At 35.5% G+C, this 12,461-nt stretch overlaps 3 protein-coding genes across 4 annotated transcripts in view; all 3 read left to right on the top strand.

The window, feature by feature from the left end:
* The window catches only part of LOC141483638 (uncharacterized), a 565,103-nt gene that overhangs the window by 408,435 nt on the left and 144,207 nt on the right, over positions 1-12,461 (top strand). The gene's annotated exons all lie outside the window — the stretch shown is intronic.
* The window catches only part of Pka-R2 (cAMP-dependent protein kinase type II regulatory subunit), a 100,752-nt gene that overhangs the window by 61,935 nt on the left and 26,356 nt on the right, over positions 1-12,461 (top strand). For both annotated transcript variants that reach the window (XM_074178459.1, XM_074178461.1), the window contains exon 2: positions 251-533. In XM_074178459.1, the coding sequence (XP_074034560.1) occupies positions 251-533 (283 nt within the window). The remainder of the gene's footprint in view (positions 1-250; positions 534-12,461) is intronic.
* Positions 2,693-5,287, top strand: LOC141483639 (uncharacterized). The gene is made up of 2 exons (XM_074178405.1): positions 2,693-3,033; positions 3,970-5,287. The coding sequence occupies exons 1-2, from the start codon at positions 2,870-2,872 to the stop codon at positions 4,826-4,828; spliced, it is 1,023 nt and encodes a 340-aa protein (XP_074034506.1). The 5' UTR covers positions 2,693-2,869; the 3' UTR covers positions 4,829-5,287.

Raw genomic sequence — 12,461 nt, 5'->3', positions numbered from 1 at the left:
GGATCAACGAAGTCTTACCTTTTTACGTGTGATTTCTCGGTAGAAGATTCGTTTTCTTTTCTTGTGAAAATTGTTTAATTATCATCAAGTAAGGGGTCAGTTCATTCATGATGATGCTTTCAATTGAAGTTTCGTGCTCTCTGTCTTTTATATTCAATTATCCGCTTTTGAAACGTCTGTGTATATAGAAGTTATGAAGTTGGTATTAGTTATGAGTAATAAGTTAATTGATGCTTATATTTCTTTTCAGAACCTCCAGTAGCCCGGTTCTCTGGCAGGCGTAAATCGGTATTCGCTGAAACTTACGATCCCGAGGAAGACGAAGACGATGACGGTACGAAACTCGTGTTTCCGAAATCTGACGAGCAACGGCAAAGATTGGCTGAGGCAGTCAAGAATATACTGCTGTTTCGTTCTCTGGACAAGGAACAGATGCAAGAGGTTCTCGATGCCATGTTCGAAAGAAAAGTGCAGAAAGACGAGTTGGTCATCAAGCAGGGTGACGACGGAGACAACTTCTACGTCATTCAAAAGTAAGTACTTTCTCTACTTAATACACATTGCAATAAAAAAAACTTATATCGATCTCATGTTGAACCCATAGATTATGTCGTCGAAAATGTAGATGTCATTGTCATCTCATTTTACCTGTGGTACAGTCTGGCACCACTGAAGAGAGCTAAGACTGGTCGAAAGAGTCGGATATTGGATCGTGAATACTTTGTTTTTGGGCTCTGGTTTCGAAAAAAAATTATAGTAGCACTCAGTACCAACTGGTTAAATTATTGAATGAGAACAAAGCACGTTCTTTCAGATTTCAACCAGAGTAACGTTCGATAATAGATAAATAGATATATTTTCACCACATTACATATATAAATACATTTATGGCATGTCAATATATTAATGTACACAATGAATAAAATTATACAATAAAACATATGATATTTTGAAAGTGTTACAAACATAATCAAGTGAGGCATAAATAAATAGCGTAAACAGAATGGAATATTTCAGAGAAGTGAAGTGTTGAGTGTCACAATTAGGGTTCAATTATACAATCGTAGATTAAGTCCTGAATCAGTTGAACCTAACTTAACTTGGAACTAGAAGAATACATTTTGGTGGTAATATGATGAAAGGAATACAATTATTGGTAAGAAATAATGAAACCTCATTGTAGTCAGAAGAAATGTTTGAAAAAGTTGTTGAATAACTTACAGAATAATAAATGTTCTTGTGTGACTATTGAGAAAAGCACCAATTATGTGACCATTTCGTGTTGGATAATTAGGCAATGATACCATAACTCACACATTCGAACTAATCACTGTTTACTAAATCCATAATCCAATCAAAGGTGAGCGGATTCATAACTTCACAGTTATGATTCAAGCGTCTAGAGAAATAACTTACTTCAAAATATGTTTTCAAACGTAAAACCGTAAACTCTGAACTGGCAGTTCGTTTCAAAATATAGTTTGTGAATAAAAATGAGAATAAAAACCGAAAACAAAAACTAGTGAAACAAATGTAATGTAATGTAAAATTAATGTGTATACATCTTGATGAAGTAGTTGATAGAACAAAGTTCTGTTTTCAATTTTCATTAACGAACGGCAGTTTTTTTACCCTCCAAATTTTTCATATATTTATGATTGAATACAATAACAATAATATGAAATATTTTTGAATGATTTTTTAAGTTGCCATAATGAAATTTGATGATTTCAAATCATTTGACATATTTGTCGGTCGATTTCCGGGCGGTTCGACGTGACTGCTTTGTTCACTCAGTCAATCGGCCGACGTGTGAGTCGATGGTTCAAGCCCCAGGCTGAACGTTCGATTTTCACTTGTTATCGTCCAACCTGTGTCAGGAATTACACGTTATAAGGTAAGACCTCGTTAATCCTCACACAAGTTTCGACTTCTGAGGGTTTTCGTTCGAGGGGTACATATTTTAAACATATTTAATCATACATATTTGTAATGTAACTCAGAAAAAATATAGTATCTAGTGAGAAATGGTGATTACTCGCTCGAATGATTTACGTCGACAAACTTTATACTCACTGGCTCGTTGAATAATCTACTGTTCTACTACAAAATGACAAAAAGTCATGTTGAAAAAATTTTTATTGTTTTCAAAATGGGCATAATTGAAGTAAAACAGCAATTTCAAATATCGGTTAACCAATTGATGTCTCCCAATATTATTGATTTTATTGATGTAATTGAATACGCATGTGGTGTATTTGAATAATTTATCATTTACTAATGACTTTTCCTGTTTTGCCTGAAAAATAGTAAAAGTATACTTACCTACATATAAAAAGAGCAATCCAAAATCAATTGACAATTAGAGACCTATCATAGTATGTTCGATTGATGTTATATTTATTTTGTAGAAATTCATATTGAATATAGGATCAAGAGAATAATTTCTATATGATTTGTACTAAGTTTTTTATTTGTTACGACCGGTTTCAGTTTATATAACCATTCTCGAGTAACTTTGGAATGGTTTAATAATCCGAAACCGGTCGTAAAAAATGAAAAACTTAGTAGAAATCAGAAAAAAGTGATTTTCTTTAAGCTTGTCGCCCACTTGTCTGGCACAGCACGGCACGGCCCGTCCCGTCAAAATACGTATAAGATTAGAAAAATGAAAATGAATGGACAACCGCCCACTAGCTCGGCACGGAACAGCTAAGAGCGTCCGCCGCCGGATAGGATTCCAGCTCTCCGATCCTGAGCGGCAAATAAAGGCTCGCGCAACTGTCCGTGTCTCGCTTGGCGTTCGGCGGTAGAACGCTGCTTACACTATTTGCCCGCTCAATTCGCGCGATCTTCTGCAGGACAAAACATGTTGAGCACAGAGGAGCTTATCGAAAGTGTTCGTGTTAAACCAATTTTGTATGACCTCACTAATAGTGAGTATAAAAATATCAAGGAAAAAGCTAAAATATGGGACGAGATTGCCGAGTCGTTTGAAGGGGTAACTGGTAAGTACAAAATAACATATTTGTAGTAGGTAATGTATTTTTCTTAAAATATTTATTTTAATTATTAATTATTGTCATTAAAAAACGAAACAAATCTTTGACGAATTTGAAATGCAGTATTTGTTGATCTTCTGTTATCATTTCTATTTCTAATGGTTCCAGGGTACGCTTCATTTTCTTCTACTAAATTGGATGGCAAGTCACACTGTTTTATGAGCAAGTAATTGTGTAATACACAAACAGTTTTAACAATAATTATGGCTGTTTCAACTTTTACTTCAATAGGTCTGAAGAGAAGCCGCCACTTATTGGATAACATTCCAAATGCATTTTCCACGACACGGCGTGCTCGGCACAACCTTTTATTAAAGGCTTCTTTTCTTAGATCAGATTTTGATTGACGATGTGGAAAAGGTCGCATTAAATATTCCTTTAGTGGAAAAACTTCATCACCAACAAGAACACAAGGTGTACACTCATCTTGAAATGGCAAAGGTTTATCTTTTGGGACATTAAAGGTTTTGTTATCAAGTCTTTGCCCCATAATAGATTGTTCGAACAATCCACCGTCGCTATTTCTGCCATATGCTCCAACATCCAAACAGATAGATTTGTAATCATAATCTACGATAGCTAGTTAAACGAAAGAAAACTTTTGCAAATAACAAAAGTAATTAGATCCAGTTTTATCCGGACATTTTATGGTAATATGCTTTCCGTCAATGCTTCCTAAACAGTTTGGAAATTGTCATTTTTCGTAGAAACCATTTATACTTTTTTCCCATATTTCTTCAGTTGGTTCAGGCATGTATAAGGGTTGCATTCGTTCAAAATCCCATTCTAAAACTATGGCCAATAGTTTTACATGAATCTCCAGTTGCAAGATATCCTAAAAATAAATATTTTCTTGAAGCATTTTAATAGATTAGCAATAAAAATGTTATCAAGAAAAATGTTAACTTGTTTCAGGTGAAGAAATAAAGAAAAAATGGAAAAACCTACGCGATTCCTATAGTAAATATTTAAGAACCGAAAAAACCACCACTGGACAAGAAACGAAGATCTTGGATCGTTATAAAACTTGGCCTTGGGCTCAACAAATGGAATTTTTGCGACCTTCCTTGGCATTTGCCAAAACACATTCAAACGTAATGTCAGTACGACAACCACCATCATCTGAACTTACTGAAGAAGGCCACAATCAAGTCCAATGTCAGGAAACAGCAGATAAAAATGACCCTTCGGTTGAATCACAGACACCTAGTGAAAGTACCCAATCACTTTCTGACATGCAGCAAACAAATACTAACCGTCAGCCAATTGGTACAAATCAGCCACCAGCAAAAAAGAACAAAAAACATGAATTCAGCAAAGCACCAGCAACTCAGTTAAGCCAACGGCAAAATCAGCCAGCAAAACACCAATCATCTTCATCATCTGTAGAGCAAGTTATTTCTTATTTTGATAGGAAAACTGCAGAAAGTGCATGTGATGACATTGATGATATATTCAAAGGATATGTTAAGACTGTAAAAAAAAATTCAAAAAGAAGACAGGCTATCATTAAATTTAAAATATCACAACTACTAATGGAGCAAGAATTGGAGCATCTGGATGAGGAAGAGCGACGCAGGTCTACAAACTCGTACGTTTTTCCACAATCTGAGACTTACTCCAATCCTGTGGTGCATATTTCTGAAAATTCTTCTTCTCTGGACAGACCGGGATCATCAGAATCCAATTTTCACGACAGTGAATCTTCTGTAGATTGGTATGAAAGATTTGGAACTTCACTAACGAAATTCCCGTCCAACATTTAAAACATGTGCAATACTTAATTAGGTAGATACTTATTTCGTTATTTACTTGTTCAACAAATAAAAATTATGTTTTAAAAATAATTATTTCGTTAGTTACTTACTAAGTGTTACAGCTAGTCGTTCAGCTGGTCCTATAGGTTCTCTGTAATGAGTAAACTGTTTTGTTATGTCCTCTTTTATGATATCTAATATTTCATCGAAACATTCTACAGTCATCCTGAAATATATTAAAAAGCGCTGTTCGTCCTCTCTTAGTTCGTGATATAATGTGTGAAATTCTCCTTGAATTTCACGAGTTAAGTTAATATCGTGAATCCAAATTCTTCGTTTCTTTCTACAAAAAAATATACAGGTCAATTTTATAACTATACCTATTTATTAAGAAACCATCTTCGTCAATTAACATGGCGAGAAGCAACGTTTCCTCTTCAAAATCCATATCGTTTCTTACACTTTGAACGCATTGGTGTGCGGTGGTTTTGTTCGCTTTGCGACCGCATCGCCACCGCGTCCGCCACCGCGTCCGCCACCGCGTTCGCGGCCGCTCCGGTTTGCGCGAGCTTTAACGGTACGTGCTCTGACGGACTGGCCAAGTGAGCGCATCGCCGGCCAGTGCTTGCCAGCATCAACTTGTCCAAACGTGCCTGTTTGTCTGTTTTGCTATTTCATCAATTGACATCACGGTGTCAGACAGTACCTATGAAAATGGACTAGAAAAACTTAAGTTTGTTAAGGCTTGTTAAGGCAGGCTCTAGAATATCTAGAAGTTCTGAAAATTTGTCTGGACTAATTCGGAAAGATTGGAAAAAATTCTCCTCGTCTTCTTTCAGGTCGTTGAAAAGATGATGAGACTCCCAGATTTGCCCTCTTTTAATGAGTTGGACTCACATCCTTCTTTTTTGTGACAATTTTATTTTTCATTCAATAATGCGGCCACTATAATAACGATTTATTTGTCAGAACTGGTAGTGATAGACATGTTTGTGTCACCGCTCGGTGTCAACTGAAATTACCTTGAAATCGAACAAACAGCATCTTCAGTATGCTGGTTGTAGCTGGACAAGTGGGCGATGCTGCTACTCGTCGCCATCAAACGACGGACAGTGCCGTGCTATGCTGTGCCGGACAAGTAGGCGACAAGGTTTAAGCTTGTCACTCACTTGTCCGGCACAGCACGGCGCTGTCCGTCGCCTGACGAAGAACAGTCGTTTCCACTTTTCGATTCCATGTTATAATTTATTTTGTTCGTTGGAAACTACGTATAGGTATATTTCAAAACAAAATGACTGTTCAATGATCAAGTTTGACGTTTGAGAACGTAAAGTTATGAATTTGCTTATCTGTGATTGGCCCCACGGGTCAACTATGATTGGTTCGATGGTGTGGGATGGATCATTTTGCTTAATTCATAGGAAAATATCCTTTCCATTCATTATTGGAAGAAAACTCTTAAAAGGAAAATTATTGTTTTCATTAAAATTCAATAATTTGTGATTATTGTTCATTGCCAAGTTCAACATAGAATTTTATAGAGATCGAGTACAAAGAAGTTTAATCAACCAAACAAGAAAGACTGTGTCAGAATCCTAGAAAGTATAGAAATCAGATACAGACAGCATTACCTAAAGTCGATTTGCCAAGCAAAACTCAAGAGCAGAATCTTGAAATCCATTGAAACCCAGTAGCATTGCAACTTGGATAAAGCATTAGCGTTTTGTGTGATTGGTTGAAATATAACGCTGCTACTGGGCGAAGTCAGGCGGCGATGCTATCCGTGCATTGCTATCCGAAGGATCGTACTGTAATGATAAAAAATGCTATTCTAGAACTAAAATTCATGCAAATTATTATAAAAGACTTAAACTTTTCAAGCTTTCATGTCTCTGTCGAAGGAATAAAAAATTATTCTACAAAAATTAAAACTATGAAAATTTACATTTACAGAATATTTGTCAAGGATCTTATGAACTAAGTAACAACTTTATCTCTCCCAACATATCCTGAAGAAGGACCTTTCATTTTGAACTGTGATACGTCTCAACACTGCATCAGTTTTGTATTATCCTATAGGGAGAGAATAAAGTATAAAAAGTTGTAAAACTCTGAGCAAAGCTGAAAAAAGGCAATGCCATAGAATATTTCTACTGGTCACAGTTTCTTGTAATGGATAATGAACCTCAACGAACCTGAAGATCAAGATGACAGACGGTTGGAAAGACAAAAAATATAATGGGGTGATGACAAACATATTGTTTGTCTTTCGCTTTAGCCTAGTTTGAGGAATGATACTCTGAAAGGAATTTGATTTTCAATTATAGAAAATCATCGACTTCATGGTGATGATAGACACTACCTTGCACCGAAGAGTGGCCAAACAGCCTGAATCCGGTCTGGAAGTGTGTTCCTTTAATTGAAAATCGATTCCGGCAGTTGTATCGCCAACAGTATAATGTAGGAATAACTTCAGTGAGGAATCCTGCACTGACACCTGTAGAATATAATACAACGCCTTTCGGGATATTAACCAGGAGAGTAGTTGTTTTCTGATAGGTGTCAGTCGAATAAACTGCAGTGTAGGTAAGTTGAGACTGGCCTGAACGAAATGTTCTTTTTGATAATTTATTTAAATAAAATTGGTTCATAAGATGTTCCTGTGGACTTGGAGTACTAAGATAAACTGCAGTTTCTGTATATAAATATGGTTTTTCTTGTTTAAGTTTCATGATTTACTGCTCCCAAGTCGCATTTATCTATGTGTTAATTGATCCAATGTTTGTAAATTTTCAACCTATAAATAAAAAATTATATAATAATTTTCCTTAGGTAGGTTTGTCTCATTGTCAAAGCCAAAAATTTTGTTTGAAACAAGTTCAAACTGACTAGTATATTGTGTATAACCCCTCTTCTCAATTTATTTTCGGTCAAACTCAGTGACTGTAGACTCTTTAGCCCCACAGAATTGATACAGTGCCATTTAACACCAAGTTTTAGTTTGGGAAAAATAGTTTCATCGATACGAGTTTGGTCATTGTAATAGCAGGCTCGGAAGATGCAAAACAATTACAATGATAGATTAAAATAAATATGACAAAGCCAATACGATTGAGCACCAGGCCATAAAATAAGTCTGCTTCGTCTATCTATCTGTCTGTCTGAACGTGATAAACTAAAAACTACCGTACGGATTTTCATACGGTTTTTATTAATGGGCATGCGGGGGGGGGGTATATAATTCATTATTATTTTATGTAGATTGCTAGAGATGTGACGATACTATCCTTGCAAAGACGGGGCAGCGGTGCTACGGTTATAGGTCCATAAAAAAGTATGTAATGACACACGCCTATCTTTTAAGGATTCATTAATATACCTATTTTAATGTTTATGAAAATGATTACATATAAAGTGGCAATTGGAAAGCTGTTTAGACTGATATTAAGTTACTAACCTTAACATTTCATGCACATTATAATTGCCCAATCCACCATACAATTCGAATTATGAGATTTCACAAAATTGAAACTACCTCACGACAAAATAGATTTAAGTGTCCTCACACACCGCTGGTGTGATTAAGAAAGATTGCATTGGCTTGGATTTTGTACGTAGTGAATCACTTTGAAGGATTGTTTACAATAAATATAAATGTATCAGGATAACAACTCTCAAATAAATTGAAAAATAAGATGACCTAATATTTATATAATCCATGTAGAAAATCAGTTAATTGAAATGGTAAAAGTGAGTAATTCATATAAGAGTTAACAGTCGCATCTAACTTGAGTCAATGTTTATGCTGATTAGTGGTACTTCAACTGGAAGATGAATTTTCACCATTGTAACACAAAACGAAAACTTGGATTGGGATAAATGCACAGAGGTATGTACCGATGTAGTAAAAGTGATAACGATAAGAATATTTGTATTAGTAACTATAGACCAGTCGCTTTGTTATCAGTGATATCAAAAATCATGGAGAAAGCCGCAAACCACCATATCCTTAGATATTTGGAAGGCTTCAACATCTTGAGCGATCATCAATATGGCTTCCGGAAACATGGAGAGTCAAGAGCTGTTGCGCTTGGTATTTTTAAGGTCTTTGACCATGTGTGGCATGAGGGTTTGCTGGCCAATTTTTGATGATATGGCTTTTGGATCACTTTTGTGTACGGTTTTTCAGCTTCCTGAATGTGGCCGTCGATGGATATCCCTCGAATACTTTCACCATCAACGCTGGTGTTCCTCAGGGATCGATATTGTCTCCAACCGTCTTTTTATTGTATATCAACGACTTATTGGAAAAAACCAATAATCCAATATATTGCTTTGCTGACGACAGCACACTTATCAGGACATCGGCTGCAGATGCACATCTTCACCGGCAGCAGGAGGTTGAATATCTTAATGAGGATCTAGAAATAATTTCAAATTGGGGTAAAATCAACCAAGCTCAATCCAATGCCACAAAAAGATGAATGTTTCCGAACCGGATATAATAATGTCAGGTCAGACAATTCCGCTTTCTACTTCGATAAGTTTGTTGTGGGTTCAAATGGACACGATATGTTTTGGCACAAACATGTCGCTGGAATTATAACGGCTGCTTCTCAACAGCAGCCGTTATAATTCCAAACCAGAAAACTGTACACACCTCGGCGAATTTTAATGCTTTATAGTTCAGATCAGTTATAGTTCCATCCAGAAAAGAGCCACCCGCCTGATAGTCTGAAACATCGAAGACAAGTTGGGGATTCGTCTCTCTTCTATATATACTTTCACGGAAAGTGTTCAAGCGACTTGACACATTTGATTCCAGCAAGAGCGGTACATATGAGACGGACTGTGGCTGCTTATCATTTTGAGGTTCAACTCAGTGCACCTCGAACTTACTGTTCAAGAACTGTTCCATTTGGAGAACTGCGTTTTTGCGGAATAAACTTCCTAAGAACGTTTTCCCCAATGGATTCAATCTCCAGCAATTCGAATCCAATGTGAATCGCTACTTTCGAACAGGCACCGCTCATTGAGCACCTTAAGGATTTTCCTGTAGTGCTTGTGTTTTGTCCTTAAAAAAAATTGCAGATAGATACACTGCGTTTTTCGCAGACATTGTGCAACACAAAATAGTTAACAAATAATTTATATAGAGTACCATAAGAAGATGGAAAAACTATTTTCCCATTTAATTTTCCTCTCTGCTGGCCTTTTTTTCATACTGATAAAAATAACTCGCAGTTTTAGCACATGAAAAGTCTTCGAAAGAATCTTCATTACTGTTGGCTTACTTTGAGTGAAATATTTTTTTCAAGACCACAGCAAACCACAAGCTTGGTATCTGGATTATATGTCTGAAAAACGCAATTTTGAATCATTCACCGTAATTTTTGCTTACCTTGATGAATGAGTTTATTGTTGATCGTATATTGAGGAAAATGACAGAGATGGTTTCCCAAGAAAGCATTTTCAAAAGTTTTGTCACTTGATTATTTGGCAGTTGCAGCTGCCAAATAATCAAGTGACACAATTAACTAATTGAAATATCGAATTACAAATCTTCGCAACTATGTTTTTTGTCTCAATATTCAAACAAAATTTGACTTTCACTACAATGCGAATCAGGAAGCTTGGCAAAGGAAGCTTTGAAATAATGAATTTTGCTTCACTACTTCCTGATAACTATCGTCCGATTTCGATAATTTGTATATTTTCAAAGATTCTCGAAAAGATAATCAAACAGAAGTTGGCAGCTTATTTTGAGATGAATAACTACTTCCATGATTCTCAATTTGGTTTTCGAAAAAGCAACTCGACTACTCGTGCAGTGATGAGTGTTGTGAGAGATATAGTTGAGGCGATGGACAAAGGACATCGTGCATCAGTAATCCTATGTGATTTGTCGAAAGCTTTCGACTGTGTCTCTCATAATATCCTTCTTCAGAAGCTGAGTTATTATGGACTGAGAGGAGTTGCTCTAAAGTTTTTTGAATCTTACCTAAAAAATCGCTATCAAGTTGTTGAAGTCATCAATGAAAGGTCAGAGTTGAATACTAACATACATGGTGTCCCACAGGGTTCGGTCCTTGGACCGTTACATCAATGATTTGCGCCAATTTCTGTTGCCGGAAAAGTGTACTTTGTTTGCTGATGATACTACCCTGATTACCTCTCACTATGACTATCAGCAACTACCAATGTTATCACTGGCGTTACAAGAAAAAGCCAAATATTGGTTTCAGGCTAATAGGCTACAACTTAATAATAGTGAAACCCAGAATATCACATTTTCTACAAATAATTTGCTCATGGACGACAATAACGTTAAATTATTGGGAATAACTATTGATAACAGACTTGGCTGGAATTGTCATATTGAACAACTTAGACATAAACTTTCTAGTACGCTATTTTTACTTCGGCAATTGAAGAGATATGTTAATCATGATACACTGAAAAGTACCTACTTTGCACTTTTTCATGCTCATATGAGTTACGGTATCATAATGTGGGGTAATTTCTCAAAGTCACTACAAATCTTTCGACTACAAGAACATTGTCGTCCTTTATTTGTTCGCCTCAACATTTTATCGCTACCTTCCTTATACATAAATGAGACTCTTATAGAAATACATAGACAAAAAAGAAATTTAGTAACACAATCTCAGTACATTCTATGATACAAGACGATCAGATTATATCAGAACTCCCAGGTACAGGCTGACAGTCTCCCAAAGAAATTCACCAGACTATCATGTGTATAATATATTACCATCTGATATCAAGTCATTTAATATAATTTTCTTTCAAAAAAAGATAAAAATATTTCTTTTGCAGCACTGCTTCTATTCAGTGGTTGAGTTTAAAGAATATATGCAGCATCTTGATGTGCATCTGTGAACACTCCTTTCAGATCCCATTCGCTCGACTCTGTTTTCTCAGAAGTGCTCTGATAAATATCATCACTATTTTCATTTTTTAGATCAGAATTATCATAAATATACTCAACGTGGCAATCTTCATTTGTCGCTACTATGACCTTCTAGGTATTTTAATATATTTTTAATATATCTTTATGTATTTTTAATCTAACGGACTTGCTATAAATGTACTTTTGCATATAACATAGTTAAATAAATATTCTATTTCTATAGGAATCATCTGATATCTCTAAGAAATTCAACTCTGATAGTGATTAATTGTTTCTAACATTTTGAGAAATTATTTTATGTTTATTTCAGTTGATCCAGCGATATCTAATTTCAAAATAGTTTATTATAATAAATGAAACACACTTCACTAGTTATAATTGGAAGTTGTAGCATAAAATGAATCTATTGAAAACATTTTTCCCACATCATAACAAAAATACTGTCTCTTGACGCGCGTTCTGCTAAACAAATTAGAATCATCAAAACAATCCCTTTTGATAATGAAGATCATGAATTGAAGGTGATTTTATGAATTCTTAGTATTAATTTTTGTCACAGTATTTTTGATGACGGTGAAACTAGAACATCTGGCGTAGAATATCAAAAAAAGCGAGTATGCTTTGGACCACACGACTGAAGTAAAAATTCTTTAGCTCCATCTAAATGTATGTATGTATATATTCACATATGCACATGTATAGGGTGTC

The sequence above is a fragment of the Leptinotarsa decemlineata genome, unplaced genomic scaffold (genome assembly GCF_025532065.1).
Source record: "Leptinotarsa decemlineata unplaced genomic scaffold, Ldec_3_MD MMD2_tig00003798_RagTag_RagTag, whole genome shotgun sequence".
In the NCBI taxonomy this organism is placed as follows: Eukaryota; Metazoa; Arthropoda; class Insecta; order Coleoptera; family Chrysomelidae; genus Leptinotarsa; species Leptinotarsa decemlineata.
This window is presented reverse-complemented; position numbering and strand designations above follow the sequence as displayed.